General features: G+C 49.0%; 1 protein-coding gene across 7 annotated transcripts in view; it reads right to left on the reverse strand.

Moving 5' to 3' along the window:
- Positions 1 to 853: 853 nt before the first annotated feature.
- The window catches only part of BLTP3A (bridge-like lipid transfer protein family member 3A), a 1,033,704-nt gene continuing 1,016,436 nt past the window's right edge, over positions 854 to 18,121 (reverse strand). For all 7 annotated transcript variants that reach the window (XM_085645841.1, XM_085645832.1, XM_085645827.1 and 4 more), the window contains 2 exons: positions 13,491 to 13,594; positions 854 to 4,588 (listed from right to left, as the gene is read on the reverse strand). In XM_085645841.1, the coding sequence (XP_085501967.1) occupies positions 4,328 to 4,588; positions 13,491 to 13,594 (365 nt within the window). In that variant the 3' untranslated portion in view covers positions 854 to 4,327. The remainder of the gene's footprint in view (positions 4,589 to 13,490; positions 13,595 to 18,121) is intronic.

The following is an 18,121-nucleotide window of genomic DNA, read 5'->3' on the forward strand; positions in this document are numbered from 1 at the left end:
GCAGTCCCACCTTCAGGTCTCCCAATGCACCGCCATGTTAGGCTGCAGAACGTGAGCTTCCATTTTCTTGTGCGTCTACGCTGCCACAAGGACCCCAAAGGGATACAGGGGGGTCCCCGTTGGTTTGAGCAGGTGGCAGTGCTCACCAACAGGGAGTCTGCTGCAGCATAGCAGGATGACAGTTTCGGGCCGGAAGCTCTCGGCTAGTGCTGCCGGTTGACCGCCTTGCCAGCCATGATCCCTCCCCTTTACAAGCTAGATTTCAATGCTTTCAAAATACCCCTATAACGATACAATGGTGCATTGCCTTAAAAGTACTGTCCTATGAATTTTAAAAAATGACTTGACCACAAGCACAAACATAGACAACCTTGTTTGGTAGAATTTAAGCAATGCTTAAAATATACGTAAAGACTCTTTCTCTGCAGAACCCATATCTAGTAATCTCAGTGAGCCCAAAGGGGCTTTCCTAACCAGAGTAAGGCTGTAATGGAACCTCTCTGGTTTTGGTTTGAGGAGAATAGTTCCAAATAGCAGAATGATTTTCAAGGACCATAACCACAAATTGTGCTTCACTGCCACAAAAAGTTACAATTGAGACTGGGAATACAACTTCACTACTGACTTGCAAGATGTTTATTATGGTGAGTCTCGATTCGGAAATAATGGCCCACATGAACACATTATGTCGTTAATCAGAGCTCTGTGAAACCCCCATGCCATGGTACTGGAATTACAGCATAAATTGAGAAATGATTTCATTAAGACCTAGAGTCCCTGATCTGAGGATGATAACTGTGGTCAGAGTTGGGTAACCAGGACTGCATCAATGAAAGGAAGACCAGGAGATTAGTTTCAAGACAATTTGGCTCATTTATAGGGAGGTCTAGGCCAAACAGCTTAAACATCACATGACAGAGAGATCATTCATACTCTAAGCGGGGATGTATGCTTACTTTGATAATCTATATATGCAGTCGCCACTTTCATCATGACTCTGATGAATACTGTACTATGAGTTAAGGCTAAGAATTTTGTCCTGGAAGTGCATTGGCATTGGACCCATCCATCCATGAATCTGAAGTACCGCTTTTGAGGAGACAAAGGGGATATCATATTTTTACATTGTTATGCCCGGATGTAATGTGCATGAGCCTTCCATTTAAGAATGTTTGTGACCAACATTCCAGGAAGACAGTTAGGGGTTGAGAGAATCTGTTGGAGCAGGCTGTATGTGGGTGCACAAGACGCAGTCTCCCGTTTCCGCTAATACTAAGAATTAATACACATATTCTTTAAAAAAGTTCCTGCCTACTGCAACGTACATACTGGTGACCAGTGGTCTCTGGACTGACATAACATCGCTGACACTTCTTCCTGGTGATGGTTTCAGTGCCAGGTGGAGTCTTCAAGAGGAGTTTACATGAATACTATTGAAGGCAGTGGACAATGCAGCATAGCCGGTAACATTTTCACTTGGTGGGAGGGGCTTCATGCATCTTGCAATAAATAGCAATCTCTCCATAGGCAGTTCCACGATACACACACTAAAACGTTTTATTTCAAAGGTTTTTGAAATAGTGTGTCATTGTATTAACCTCCCACATAACTTTTTGGGGCTTTTTCCCGCCCTTCATGCGTCCAGACGCACCTGTAGACGGCTTGAAAAGAGATCGAGGATCAGCAAGACCCCAGAAGACCATGCAGCCTTCAAAACTGTTGACACCGCACATCACAACCTCACTAAAACAACAAAGGAAACAGCCCTACAAGAAAGGATCGAAACCAAAGCAAACAGTAGCAAAAAACTTTCCACCATGGTCAAAGAATTCACCACACCCAGCACAGGGACAGCAGACATCCCACCCTCCCAAGACTTCTTAAACAAGCTCAGCGCCTTCTTCCACCACAAGATTAAGGAGATCTAAGACAGCTTCAACGGCCTCCATACTAAAGACCCTCTCACCCCACTTGCAACCACTGCACCCTACACCGGACCCCAGCAGACCCTGCTCAGCTGGACTCCTTCACCACTGACGACACCCTCAAGATCATGAAGGGCATCCACTCAGGATCACCCTCGGACCCCTGCCCGCACCACATCTTCAACAGAGCCGGCAGTGCCATTCCCCCCCGCCCCCTGAGCTCTGCTGCACCATCAACTCCACCACATTCTCGGAAGACTGGAAACGCGCAGAGATCAACCCCTTCCTGAAGAAATCCTCTGCCGACCCGAAGGACCTCAAGAACTTCAGACCCATCTCTCTGCTCCCCTTTCCAGCCAAGGTCATTGTGAAGGCCATCTAAGCCCAACTTTCATCGAAGTGACTCACATACTGGACCTCTCCCAATCAGGTTTCCGAAGCAATTACAGTACAGAGACTGCCCTCCTCGGTGCCACAGACTAAATGCGCACCCTCCTCGACTGAGGCAAAACTGCAGCCCTCATCCTCCTGGACCTCTCAACCACCTTCGACACCATCTCCCACCGGACCCTATACACAACACTCCACCACGCCGGCATCCGGAACAAGCCTTTGAATGGATCCGATCCTTACTCACCGGCTGAACAGAGTCAGGCTACCACCATTCAAAACAGAACACACAGAGATCAGCTGCGGAGTGCCTCAGGGCTCATTCCTGAGCCCCACTCTCTTCAACATCTACAAGGCTCCGCTCACAGCCATCGTTAGGAACATAGTCTCCTACGTTGACGACACCAACCTGATCCTCTCCCTCACCAATGAACCCACAGTCGCCAAGAACGAATTCCACGACAGGATGAAGCCTGTTGCCACCTAGATGAAGGACAGCTGCCTCAAGCTAAACTCAGAGAAGACCAAAGTTTGCATCCTGGGATCCACCCCGTCACCTGGGACGACTCCTGGTGGCCCGCAGATCTTGGATTGACATCCACACCTCGCACGCAATCTCTGCATCATCTTGGACTCCTCACTCACAATGAACTGCCAGATCAATGCAGTCTCATTATCCTGCTTTCACACACTACGCCTGCTCTGAAAGATCTTCAAATGGATCCCCACCGAGTCCAGAAAGACGGTCACCCACGCACTCGTCAGCAGCAGACTCTACTACGGCAACTCAGCCTTCACCAGAGAAACTGCAAATCATCCAGAAAGCCTTCACCAGACTCTTCCTCAATATCCCCCGCTGCAGCCACCTGAGAGTCCTTCACTGGCGCCCATTCAACAAAAGAATCACCTTCAAGCTCCTCACACATGCTTACAAAGACCTACACGACACAGGACTTGCATACCTCAACCACTGCCTCGCATTCCACGCACCCATCCAACTGGCCCTGGCCACCAACCCAAGTATCTGCAAGACCACGGCCGGGAAAGATCCTTCTCCTACCTTGCAGCAAAGACCTGGAACACCCTGCCTCCACCTAAGGCAATCTCCGTCACTTTCCCAATTCAGAAAGGACCTCAAGACCAGGTTCTTAGACTGAACCACAGTGCCTGTGACAGATCAGCAGTTCCCCAAGGTGCCTTGAGACCCTTACGGGTGATTAGTCACACTTTACAAGTCACTTGATTGATTGACTACAGGTCTTACCTCGGAGGGGGATGTTTCCATCCTTCAGACCTCAGAGTTCAGTGCTGCACTGGTCAAGAACAACCGTCATGATCCTCACCATAGTGCTCCTTCTCTCCACTCCACACTGGAGGGATGTTATTAGCTATTGTTTTAATCAAGTAGGTCCATCTGGCACTTACTGGAAGGGACTTGTCACTGTCCTTCTCACCTCCACAGATCCCTCTGTCACTTCTCGCAAGAGGTTTGTATCTACCCCTTTCACTCCGAGTGCTCAGTGTGCACAAATAAAAATATCCCACCCCCTTGTCTCTTCTCCACAGCACCTCTTTCCAATACTGGAGGTGTTCTCTCTCAGTTCTTCTCTATTCCATATTTCTCTCAGGTGTACCATAAAGGCCTCTCTGGCACGGTCATCTCCACAGTTCTCTCTGTCACACATTAAAAGGCTTCTGGTTTACCGTATCTTTTTACCTAAACTGGGAACCTTTTCTCTAGTCATCTAAGTTCTACAGCTACTCTTCCCTAGCCAGGAAGGTTTCTGTGTCTAATCTTTTCATTGGCACAACTCCTTCTGCCTCATACTGGACAGGTTTGCGCAGAAATGAATGATAGATTCCAGATAAGTGCATGTGGTTATGAACTTTCAGCCTGGCAAATGCTCCAGCAATGTGACCTTGCATCAGTAAAGATGTGACAGCGCCCTTTTCCTTCCACTCCCGGTTTGTATGAACACAGAACATTCCTTCACTCCACAGTAGAATGAAGATCATCTGTGCAGAGCATTTTTGCAGACCACCCAACCAGTCTCAGCTCTTGCTGCTCTGATTCCTGTGTGTTCTGTGCGGGACTCTGTCCTATGCTTGTCCTGAGCTGCACCAATGCAAGCCGTGCTTCCACGTAAGAGCTGGAAGAGGGGGTTGTACTTCTTTATCTCCTCCAGAAGTGTTTCATTCTCAAGATGTGCCTGTGCCAGTGCTGCCCTAGCAGCTGCCAGCTCTAGCTGCAAACTTCCAATGTCCTTCCGTGTCTGAAAGAGAAAGGTAAACATTTATTAAATCCACAGAAGCATCATATTTACCGTTATAAAGCGGGGGCATGTCTGGTCTACGGGGGACACCAAGTTGAAAATGACCCTAGCAATCAAAGGGCAGACATTAAAGGTAGATTACAGTGGTAACTCTGCTATTCGGCCAACAATTTCTCTTCAGTAATAATACTTTTTTTAAATATATTTATATTGATTTTATAATTTGTATACAGCAATCAACAAGAAGGGCACAATCACCCCCCCCCCCCAACACCACTACAAATGACGAGCTAGGTACACACAGGGCTGGCACATGGCCACAATTACTTGGTTCAGTAGGATAAGAGACAATGATTCATGAGACGACAGCACATGCACGAAAAATATCAGGGAGAACCTACTGCCACTTCAGCAGGGAAATGTATGTTATAATGTTTCAACCAACTCCCTCAAACCTTGAAAAACTTGCATGGGCAAATTCTACTTTTATATGCAACCTTGTCCCCCGCCATGTAGAGGTCCATTCCCTACTCCCATTCTCCCGCAGTCGGGTCCGCAGGGGCACCCCAAAGACACACTTGTCTACCACAAGCCCAAAGTAGCAAAAAAGGAGCTTTGCCCTAGGGATATCTACATCTCCCGGAACCCCCAATAGTACATTTTTGGGCTCAAGAGGGATGGAGTTCATATGATATTTTCGTTGAAGGGTGGAGAAGGACATCAGACCACCGTTCCCCAGGATGTCACCCATCCGGGAGATTACCAGCAAGTCCCAAGACCTAAACCCATTAAGGTTCCTCAATTCGCACATCTGTGTTCGCTCCCAAGCGGAGTCACCTACATTATCTTCTTATCTTCCCAGCCCCACCTATACATCTAGTGGCCCTCCTCCAGGCCTACACTGCCACCAGAGTCGCCTGTAGTAGCGTCCGAACCCCTTTCCCACCATACTAGTTGTGGAACTAGGACCGAATGGTAAACTGTGCTTGCGCCAGCCAGTAAGTGTAATGGTCCTGTAGTGCAAAAGACCAGTCATTGATAGCCACAAGTTGGGACTCCCAGTAGTAGGCCCTTATATCCGGGAGAGCAATCCCACCGTTATATGGGTTGTGTTGAAGGGTTTTGAGTGCTATCTTTAGATGACTGCCTATTCTTGGTTGATCGCAGTCCCAAAAGAAGGCACACAGATCTCCCTCGATCTCAGTGAGCATCACCTCGGGAACTGGGTAGTATGTAATTTAAAAGGGGTAGAGCAATTTGGGGATCGTTATTTTAGACAGCTGCCCTCCCAACAAAGTGAGGGGCAGTGTACGCCATCTCTCCGCCTCCTCTTGAAATTTGGACACCACTCAGCACAGCTTCCTGGAAAAGTATGTCTACCTATGAGGAGTCACAAATATACCCAAATATTGAAAACCAGAAGTCTCCACCTGGAGCATCAGGGGATGAATGCCCGGATCCAGGGGCCCAAATGGGTGACAGAGCGCAGTTTTGCTCCAGTAAATATGGTACCCATAATATGAGCCTTACTACTTAAACTCACGTAGGATAGCCAGAAATGTGGTACCCATTTCAGTGTTATAAAACAGTGTGTCATCTGCATATAATTGTCAGGACAGGAATGAATTATTGCAGCCAATGGTTTGAAAGTAAGTGTGAAGAGCAAGAGGGACAAGGGGTATCCCTGCAAGGTACTCTGTCCAATCGAGAAGGTCGAGGAAAGCCCCCCACTCACCCTCACTGCTGCGTTAGGGGCCTGGTAGAGCATTCTAACCCAAAGCCAGTAACTGGGGCCAAAACCAAACCTCCTCAATATCTGATAAAGGTGGGGTCAGAGAATTGAGTTGAACGACTTCTCAGCATCCATCACTAGGAAAACATGGGGCTCTGTCCTGTGTCTTGCACCTGCTAAACAATTGTGAAAACAGCAAAGATTAAGTCTGGTGGACCTACCAGGTATGAAGCCAGACTGGTCTCTATGGATAAGTGGAACTATCACAGTCAAGAGTCTGGTGGGCCAATTTGTGGCTAGCATCTTCGTCTCCATAATCAATAAAGGAAGATATGCCACAATGTGAAGGGCGGAGTTGGTCTCCAGGAGTATTCCCACCACCTCTTACAATATGAGGGCCTGAAGACGAGGGGGTGCATAAACACTAATCAGGGGAACCGGCATCCGTCCCCACAGTACCTGCACTCCAACGTACCTCCCACATCCGTGTAACCTGGGATCAGGGCCTAAGAATGGCAAAGCTCCATGATCCAGCGATGAACCCTGCGTGTACTAATGTAGTATACGCTCCCCTACCCAAAATTGGCACTTGGTCCCCAACAAATGCATCTCTGAAGGAAAACCACATCAGGTTTGAGCCGACAAATGTAGTGCGCCACCAGGCCCCCACTTCACTCTGCTGCCCGCGCCGTTGGCATTACAGGATATAACTATAACTCAGCACTGTGTATTGTCCCAAGATCTACTCTGCATCGTCAGGTTGTAGTAAAACCATGACCAAGCTGTCTCCCCCCGTGTGCCAGGGAGCGTGTGCCTGCGCATGTGACCCTTTGTAAACAACTGAACAAGCCATTGAAGCATCACATCCACCTCCATCCCCCCTCCCATCGCCCCAGGTGAGTGCAACGAATCATGTCAAAGAGACAAACACTCTATATTTGATGCAAGAGAGGTCTGTCACCCCCCACCAATATACAAAACACTGAACTGTTAGGCCAACCATAAGGTAGAAAAGCAAAAGTTAGAGCCTTAACACACCGAGGATAGCTGAATGACGAATAACGATCCAAAGAATCGAGAAAAAAAGAAACACAGGAAGAAGATAGGAGTGGGGTGACAACAAGGGCCACAAACCTGTACTCTCTGCTGCTACACCTTCTGCTTTACAGTTCAGTCACCTGTAGGCAGCACAACAAGGTCACCTGGATGAACATCAAGAGGAACATCGCACCATCCATGGGGTCAAAGTGACAGTTCACTGCAGGTCAACTACCAAGATGGCAGTTAGGCAATCTAGTCAGTGGTTCTCAGAATCCTGCTGGGTCCCTGCAGCAAAAGCAGAGATCGGCTCCTCAGTGGCCCCCCAAGAGCTACTGGCCGGACAAATCAAGCATGTCTTCTGAGCCACTGTCTGACGACTGTGCCAACATGACCGCCTCCACCAGTGCCCTAGCTTCCCCTTCTCCAGCCTTAGTCTCTACACATCGAGCGTGCCATCTTGCCTGACCACCACACGTGTGTTTGATAGAGTCACCTTCCCGCGGCTGCCGCAACGTCTCCCCAATGCTCTCCTCCAGAGAGAACCTGACGACCAGCCAGAGTGTTTTCCTGCACCAGTCACCGGAATCCTGTTGTCTACCCAGATGTCCAGCCAGTCCCAGACCACCTCCGCGGTCAGAAAGAAGTGGGACCGCCCTTCATGGAGGACCTTCAGCTTGGCAGGTTTTCGGCATCTGCTGTACATGCTGGGTATAGCCAGGGGAGATTCGTATGACACGGTCTTCAAATGAGAGATCCCCCTGCTGGCGAACCGCCTGCGATATAGTATATCTGTCTCTGTGATTGAGGAGTTTAGCAATGATGGCAGGAGGCGTCCATGTGCTTCAGGGTCATTGCATCAACCATCTACAGCTTCAGAGAGGTCACCTACTCTGCACGGCCGCTATGCGCAGCCCTCAAGCACACTGCAACCCCTCCCAGGCTAGGATGATTAACACAGCCTCAAGGGTAGAAGGGGGAGCAAGGCCGAAGCATGCAAAGCAACCCAAGGGCGTCAAACCAGTCAGCAGCTTCCTCAGGTCTCTCACGGCTCTGTATAGGGTTTACCTGGGCCGACTGCTCTTTGCAGTCAAAAACAATCAATATGGCCACAGGGGCGGAGGGGAGGGCAAGGCCTGAGTGTGCAAGCTAGCCCAAAGCAAGCCAAGCCAGCAAGCAGCCGCCTCAGTCTAATACTCCCTGCCTCCGCATCGCTCTGTGCAGTGTACCCCCAGGCCGAGGGCTCCGAACCGCCTCCACATGCAAAGCTGCCCTCTCTAGGCAAGGATGAGAAAGGTGGGGCCGGTATCGCCGCAGATATGGCGGGGCACCGACCCCCTCCCCCCTCCCTCTCCTGCTCGCCCGGCACAGCGCGTTCCACCGCGTCAGTATGACGCGGTGGGGATTGGCGGGGCGGCGGGGATTGGCTAGGTGGCGGCAAACCCTTTGGCCCGGAAGTGTAAGGCGCTTCCGGGTCGGGGGGGGGGGGGGGGGCCCAGAGGGGAGACCAGTTGGAACTGGCCTGCCCCCAGAACAAACAATAAAAAGCCAGGGAGTGCGGGACTCGGACTCTTTGTCCCGCGCTCCCAGTAATCCAGCACGCAGCCTCCGGGAGGCTGCTAATTTTTGTTACCCACCCTCCATCCCCTGTAGCAATATGGTCATTGGGTAAGGAAGTTGAAGGTATGGTTTTGTTCCTTAGGCGTTTTTTCCCGCTTACAGGTCATCAATCGTCGTATTTAATGCTTTTCCTTGGTCAGGCGGTAAGGTCATGACTGGTGAGCAGTAAATTTAAGGTCCTTAGGGGGCGGCGCCATTCTCGGATGGGGTCGCCCAGGGGGAGGGACAAGGGGTCTCTCCTATAACTCCAGGGGCGGTACATCCGGTAGGCTGGATGGGTGCGGGGAAAGGGGGGAGTCACGCTTTCTTTAGGCTGGTTGGCCACCCCGCACTGGCATGGATGTCACTAAATGGCGCAGAGTGCAAGACCCCCCAAATTTGAATAGTCAGGGAACGTATGGGGGTAACCGGGGGGGGGGGGGGGGGGGGGGGGGAGTACCCTCTCGGTAAGCGGACCCTCTGCGCATGCGCAACTCTTACGGGAGGGCGTGGTTAATTGATAAGGATCTGACACCAGTTAGTGACTTTGCCGTAGGCCCAAATAGGATACGCAGAAAGTAATTAATGTATGATTATGATCCTTATGTTAGATTCAGATAGGAGAAACTATGTATTAGAGATATGTTAAGGTTAGACATCTGATATCTGTGCATATGAATTGTAATCAAATGTCGTGTTATGTTTCTGCGTATAATTGTGTAAATATTGTTTATTTCAATTTTTTTTATTTTGTTTGCATATTTTAATAAATACGGCCGGGGTTTTTTACGACCCCCGTCTCCAAAAAGAAATTCCCTTCTCAGTTCCATCATTAGGAATGTGGTATGCGCAAGGGGGGAGGGGGAAATTCGGTAGTCCCAGACCATAACACCGGACGGTCTTGGTGGCTAAGGGGTGAGCAGGGCCAGAACACGCAAACCACTGTGTTCCATAACTAGCCTCGACAGTTTATCTGTGGCTGCCACCCCGCTTCATATACTCGTCACATGGGCCGGTCAGAGAGATTCCAGGCCAGAAGCGAAGGACTGTCCAACCACTGTGCGATTCAATCACTGCACGGATCACTGCCTACAAGCCTCCGGGGAGCTGCGCATCTCGTGGCGGGCCCACAACTAAGCCGCCTGCCGCCGCCGCCGTACTCCTCGGCTCCACCAGGACTGTGCCATCAGTGCTCCATTACACAAGGCTGACTCATGGCACATGGGGTCCCAGTGACGTCGCGGACCCCAAACAGGCTCAGGGTGCCCCCCGCTGTATGCGCCAGGTAATATTACTGCCCCGCAGGGAGCACACTCAGGGTAATTTGGCAGGATGATGAAGAATGTTTTCAAAGGGCTGGGCACTCTCCTCCAAAGCTGCCGGTTGGTCATCTTGCTGGTCAGGTCCCCAACTTCCCTTTAATAATAAACTCATAGGTAGGGGAAACTGTGGCATATTTAAAAGGTATAAGAACGTTTAAAAGGTCTCAGAGTATTGAAATGGGTATGAGTAGCAGTCCCTAACACCTTATACAATGCCTGCCTACCTTCCATAACAGGCACAGAAACAGTTCCGTAGCTAAGACAGAGTTTGGTGCAAATGCTGGAAATAAATGGATGCCCAAATAATAGGAATACTGAAAATTTGAGTAGCCTAATACGCTATAATTGCTGGTTATTACAACTACCAATAATCAACAATTAGAGGTCTACTCGTTGGGAAGACTAAGCAATTATACTATAGGACCAATAAGAGTAACCTACATGCAGAAAGGACCCTGAGTGACGAGTGTTGTAAAATGACTACGGGAAAAGAGCAAACAATGCTAATATGATGGTTCAGCGGGTGAATGGCGAGAGTGAGCCCATGTGAGTTGGTACCTGGCTAAAAGCAGTACACACTTTTGGTGGATACCAGAAATGGAACAGCAATGGGATTTCGACATGGGGGGCATTTTGTGAAATAGAACTTTAATGTAATTTGCACATCTCAAACATGAGTTTCACCTGTGAAGGATCCAACTCTATAAATACCACTCAGAAGGTCTTAAAGAGGAAGCAGACATACTGATTTTCGGTGTTGATGTATGTTGATATTCCATGAGATACTACAATGCAGACCATGACTCTATTCCTTTATTTAGGTAGGTAGGGCATATCAGGCAAAGGTCTTCTTAGCACACGGCTCCGTTCCTCCATCAACTGTAAATAATGGTCAGATTTCAGCCTGGGCACCGCATCAACAATCTGAGCAGTATCTAGTTTCCTCTCATTCTGCATTCTACTGCAGAAAACTACAACCCAAGGCACGACATCAAAGACTTAAAACTTAAAACAAAAACAAAATAAACTGCTGCCCTTGCAAACAATTAAATCGACAGAACTAGACCTATAATTGTGATCTACACCCTTTCCACACACTAAGAGCTACCGAAACACCTCTCACCAAGTCACTCATGAGGGGCCAGAACAGACATCCCAAAGAGTCTAAAACCACTCTAGTCCAAAATGAGTGGACCATAGTAATGAAAAAAGTCAAAGAAACAGTCTTGTAGCACATTTAAAAGCAGTCGGATATGACGATTAGGTCTAGAGGCAGAGAATTCCAGAGCCAGGGTGTAACGGCCTCACAGTACTGAGGGTGGATCTCCCGCTTGACCTCAAAGGTAAGCAGACCTCCAGGCTCAGTCAATGAACTCCGCACAGCATTATCACTACTCGGAACATACCACCTCATAGCAAATGCCTCTCTACGGCTCGCAACACACTTACCTGACTGCACCCCATGCACTCTAGGACATGCTTTCTGTGGCTCAGCATCAGTGTCAACATTTCCAGCAGTGATGAGACTTGTTGATGTCCTCCTGCACAGCCACCCGATGGCAGATTTGATGGTGGACGCCCCAAAGACGGGCTGTCCTGGTAACTGTGCCCTTAATCAATCTGCTGCAACCTCTGTCAATACGAGCAACAGCCTCTCTTCCTCCAGACGTCTCCTGCATATCGACTCTGGTCACTTACTTTTTTAAATGGTTCCCAAAGCTTTGAAGCTGGCAGTTGATGTTTTAAAAAACATCTTCTATAACATGATGCAGTGTAGAACATCACTTCTTTTATCAGGGCCCTAGATTCAGAAGTATATGCTGACAGTGTCGTAACAGGTCTGCATCCTTCAGCACTGTAAATATGATCTCTCCTACTCTACTGCATCCCGCACATAGTGCATACAAACATCTACAAGAGATTGATTCAAGCCTTCTAGAGAACACAGTACTGACTCCAAATATAGAAGTGTGAATCATGCTCAATGGCGCAGGAGAAAGAAGGATGTATACACACCACATGATTTTGTCCCCAAAGACTACTAATCATATTCCAATGCAGATGACGTGCAAGCTTCAATCACAAAAGCACTATAGGAGTTTAAGATGCAATCTTGTGATGAAATGAACCTCAAATCTGCCTTCTGCAGCAATGCATTTTGACTCACTTATATGATCTTCAGTTTATTCACTCACCTCCACATTTATCCAATAACTGTAATTTGTTTGTGCTATGCATTTTTCACACAGGCGCCCTCAGGAGGCCAATTACTGGAAATGTTTACATATCTAAGAAAACAAAATACACCGTAGACTTGTTCATAATAAACCAAACTGCATAATAGAAAATCTAAAGGCCCCTACATTAAAGAAACTAGATCAGAAAGCTCATTACTTCACTCCAAAATCTAATTAATGGTAGCAAAAATGCCTCAACCTCTTGGAGGCCGTGAGAAAATTGAGAGCACAGTCTTCCTCGTGAAAACTCAGAACTACTACACCAAGAAAGCAGCTATTTATAGATACATGCAAGAACACACTTATCAATATCAGAGAAGTGTGGCCACTGAAAATGCTGCTTTATTCACAATGTTTTCGTACCTTGTACATTAAACGTTTCAAGTTTACACATAATGTCACTATTAAACCAAAAGGACTGAGTATGTTGTCAGAACATGGATTGTGGGTGGAAAGGAATTGGGCCCCCTACACCCAGGTCAGAAAGGAGTTGTAATGTTACTATTGGGTGTCTCACTACTCAACTAGAATGGAACAGCACAGGCTAACGCGGAGGCCCATCGGTCGAGAGGTGCAGATTCAGATATTGTGAAAGCAAGAACAATGCAGATCGGGAACAAGGTGCACTGACCGAGCAGTAGATCTGCTTTAGTACTAGAATACCAGAGACGCTCCAGTTCAGAACTCAGATGCGTCGGCAAAACTGAGTTGGAAAAGCAGACCTTGCATCAAAACCGAAGCACCTTGAACGAACTTTGGGGGAAGGCCCAGTACTACTGGAATCAGTACAGGCCACCACTGAGCTCCATGTGGACGAAGACGTCAGAGTGACAGTGCTAAGACTGCAAAAAGAAACACCACCACATTGTTTACACCCCAATTTCTATGACCTTCTTTGTCCTTTAAAGAAATGGGGATTTTAGAGCTTATAATATAACAATATGCACCAGATATGAAAGAGCTCAAAATATTACCGGCTGTGACGAGTGCACTGCTGTTTCTGCTGACTGCATTGGTGTAGAAGCTGGTGATGGTAGAGTTGCTCCCTCCACAGCTTTGTGTAGATTACTCGCTGCAGCTGAAAATTAGAATTACAGATAGTTCAAATTAAATTCTGACAACAGCCACGTCGAGGAGTGCCAACTGTGCAAGAGACAACAACTGTCCGTGGAACTATTACAGGGAACCGTGAAATAATACTTGTGGTCCATTCGGAAAGAACATTGCAAGAGCACTGGGACTAGCTACAGGTAACAAAGTACAACGCTGGCTGTGGATGAGCTGTACACAAGGAGCTTTGTCTAAAGAAGAACAAGTTACTTACGTTCGCTGACGCTTTTTAGGTCTCGCCTGGCTATCGCGTAAGCGATCGCTCAGCGAAACTTATGTAGGGGCTTCAGAAAATGCTCCCAAAGGCTTCCCAGGCGGATCGGGTGGCGGTTACGCGCACAACCACACGCATTACATTTGCCACCAGCTACTTCCTGCGCATGCGCCGCCTCACGCATTCTGAGAGATTTAGTAAGGGGCACAAGACCTTAGGAATGCGGTTTATGGCCAGTGCATGTGAGGCATTCAAGCGCGAACCTGGCATCGGACTTGAAAGCAGCAGACTGCTTTCGCCAGCGCGCGCTCGGCCTCACTTCCTGCATCCCCTCTTACAACAATCAACTTTCGTTATAACTCACACCCCATATGCTCGTTCCCTCCCACCCTTCCTTTGATGTCCGCTTTTCTTGTTGTTTACAAACCACGCCACACACTGCTGCACGTCACACACTGCTGCACGTCACACACTGCTGCACGCCGCACACTGCCGCACGCCACACACTGCTGTGCACACTGCTGCATTACACACTGCTGCACGCCGCACACTGCTACACGAAACACTGCTGCACGCCTCACACTGCTGCATGCCTCACACTGCTACACGAAACACTGCTGCACGCCTCACACTGCTGCACGCCTCACACTGCTGCACGCCTCACACTGCTGCATGCCTCACACTGCTGCACGCCACACACTGCTGCACGCCACACACTGCTGCACGCCACACACTGCTGCATGCCTCACACTGCTGCACGCCGCACACTGCTACACGCCGCACACTGCTACACGCCGCACACTGCTACACGCCGCACACTGCTGCATGCCGCTGCACGCCACACACTGCTGCATGCCACACACTGCTGCACGCCGTGCACTGCTGCACGCCGCGCACTGCTGCACGCTGCACACTGCTGCCGGCCGCACACTGCTACACGAAACACTGCTGCACGCCACACACTGCTGCACGCCACACACTGCTACACGAAACACTGCTGCACGCCACACACCGCTGCACGGTACACACTGCTGCACGCCGCACACTGCTGCACACCACACACTGCTGCACACTGCTGCATTACTCACTGCTGCATGCTGCACAACACTGCTGCACGCCGCACACTGCTGCACGCCGCACACTGCTGCACGCCGCTGCACGCCACACAGTGCTTCATGCCTCACACTGCTACACGAAACACTGCTGCACGCCGCACACTGCTGCACGCCACACACTGCTGCACGCCACACACTGCTGCACGCCACACACTGCTGCACGCCACACACTGCTGCACGCCTCACACTGCTGCACGCCTCACACTGCTGCACGCCTCACACTGCTGCATGCCGCAGTCTTCCTCGTGAAAACTCAGAACTACTACACCAAGAAAGCAGCTATTTATAGATACATGCTAGAACACACTTATCAATATCAGAGAAGTGTGGCCACTGAAACTGCTGCTTTATTCACAATGTTTTCGTACCTTGTATCTGTGAACATGTGGAATTACGTCCACTGGGAGATGTCCAGGACAGGGACAACACGAGCTAACACAGGAGTGGCAGCCTTTGTCCTGGTGCAGTGAGCCCACAAGCCCTCAGAAGGGTTGCTTCTTCGTCAGTGCGTAGCAAATTTTTATGCAGAGTACTATTTTTCTGGAGACCGTTTGTTTCTGTACAGCCTTGCCTTTCTTAGCCCCAGTGACCCCAATGAAGAGCTGATCAACCACCTGGTGATCTATGGTGCATCCAATATAATACAACAGAGCTCTTTCAGGGTCCATACAATGGAGTCTCTCCTCCTTTGGATGGATGAGGCAGAGCAAAGAAGGCAGGCAGAGTAATGCTCTGGCCAATGTAAAACAGGATGACCACCTTTGGAAGAGAAAAGGCATGAATACGAGGAACCAGTTTGTCAGGAAAAAAGTTGGTGTATGGAAGCTGGACCGACAAAGCCTGAACTTCACTGACTCTCCTAGTCTGTGTAATGGGCCCCAGGAACATTGTTTACAGAGTCAAAAGCTGCAGAGGATAGCTATGCAGGGCCTCAAAGAGAGAACACATAAGGAAGGAATAGGTCCCTTACCATGTAAGCATCTATTCGTAGTGTGTAGTGCTGTAGATTAATATGCTTAGCATACTCCTGCCATCTAGTGTTGGGCTTGGACATTTGCAACTTTTTTTCTTCAAAGAAGTTCTTCGAGTCACAAGGTGTAGTGACTCCTCTTATAGTATATGTTGCGCATGATCATCAGCTCCTTTGTTAGATTGCTTTTAGCTCATCAGGTGAGCTTCGGATAGGAACAATATAGTGACAGAAAAGATGAGCATACAAGTGAAGATTAGGATAATATGAAATGTTAATATGTAAGTACATAAACCAACCAATAGTTGCCAGGGATGAGGGTGGGTGCATATGAATATATGGCACTACACGCTACAAACAGAAGCTTACATGGTAACATATTCCATTCATAGCATTTGTGTAGTGCCAGAGGCACTCCCATGTATTATGACCACGTGATGACCTTTGACTACCATTTTTTCAATTGATTTCATGTGATTTAGTTCACTGTACCTTTTGATTACATTTCGTGTCTCCTTAAAGCTTCTGAGTGGGAGTGTAACAGCCTTGCCAGGAACAGAATGTGTGGGATGTGCGTTTGAAAGCATGAGAGAGAGAAAAGTGTGGGATGTACTGTGTGGGAGTGTAGTGTTATATGCAGTGGTGCTCAAAGAACAAATTACTTACCTTCGGTAACGATGTATCTGTAAGAAACATTAGTTAGTTAGAGTCCTCACCTTAGAATATCCCCAGGCGTCAGGCTGGATCGGGAAAGATTTTGTAGCAATACCCTTTGCGCGTCGTTAGTCGTCGTCTGCGGCTCCGCGTCAGTCGTCGGCGTCGTGCGCCGGAATGACGTCGTTGGAGTACTTAGACGCCGCCCTTGCGCGCTGACGTCAGTTCTTATACATAGCTTTCCGAGCAAGGGACGCTGAGCCATGCAAGAGACCGACACTGGTGCCAAAAAATCTAGGGCCCTGAAAAGGATAGCCTAAACCCTAGATGTCGGTTCGCAGAACGGGGAGGCTGGGTGGGTCGGTGAGGAATCTAACTAACTAATGTTTCTTACAGATACATCGTTAGCGAAGGTAAGTAACTTGTTCATCTGAAAGAAACACGTTAGTTAGATTCCTCACCTTAGAATAGATACCCCAGCAATACCAACCGCAGATGTGGGCCTGCGAACCAAGATCACACCAAAAAGTCCTGGAGAACAGAACGGCCAAAGTGGCCATCTCTCCGGACTTGGCTGTCCAGGCAATAGTGCTTGGCGAACGTGTGCAGTGAAGCCCACGTCGTCGCCTGACAGATGTCCTGCAAGGGGACTCCCCGTCCCAGGGCAGTTGTCGCCGCTGTGGCCCGGGTGGAATGGGCTCTCAGACCAACAGGAGGGACCTTTTTCGCCAAGGAATAGCAGAGTTTACAACACGACCCATCGCGAGATGGTCCGCTTGTGCACAGCTTTACCCTTCTTAGCACCTACATATCCAACAAAAAGTTGGTCCACCCGGAACTGTTTAGTGCGGTCCAAATAAAGGGACAGCACACGTTTTGGGTCCAGACGGTGGAGCCTCTCTTCATCTTTTGATGGATGCGGAGGCGGAAAGAAGGTGGGCAGCGTGACAGATTGCCCGATGTGAAAGGGAGTCACGACTTTAGGAAGAAAAGAAGGACGTGTCCGGAGGACAACCTGATCCGGATGAACCGAAAGGAAGGGAGGCTTAGCTGACAGAGCCTGGAGCTCACTCACCCGCCTAGCAGAGGTGATAGCCACCAGGAAGGCAGTTTTCAGAGTCAGTAGACGAATTGGACAGTTGTGAAGGGGCTCAAAGGGAGCGCACATCAGAAAAGTGAGAACAAGGTTCAAGTCCCACTGAGGCATCACGAATGGAACAGGAAGGAACATATGAGTAATGCCCTTAAGAAAACGGGAGACAACAGGGGACTGGAAAAGAGAAGGCTGATCAGGAAGCCTTAAGAAAGCAGAGATTGCAGCAAGATAACCCTTCAAGGTGCCCAGAGCAGAGCCCTGCTGGGCCAAAGAAAGAAGAAAGAGGAGAACCTCAGAAAGAGGGGCAGAAAGGGGATCCACAGCCTTTGCTGTGCACCATGACACAAATTTGTTCCACCGGCAGGCGTATACCGTCTTTGTGGAGGGACGCCTGGCTGCCAGCATGACATCACAGACTTCAGGAGGCAAGTCAAATGGCATCAACT

The sequence above is a fragment of the Triturus cristatus genome, chromosome 1_1 (assembly GCF_964204655.1).
Source record: "Triturus cristatus chromosome 1_1, aTriCri1.1, whole genome shotgun sequence".
Classification (NCBI taxonomy): Eukaryota; Metazoa; Chordata; class Amphibia; order Caudata; family Salamandridae; genus Triturus; species Triturus cristatus.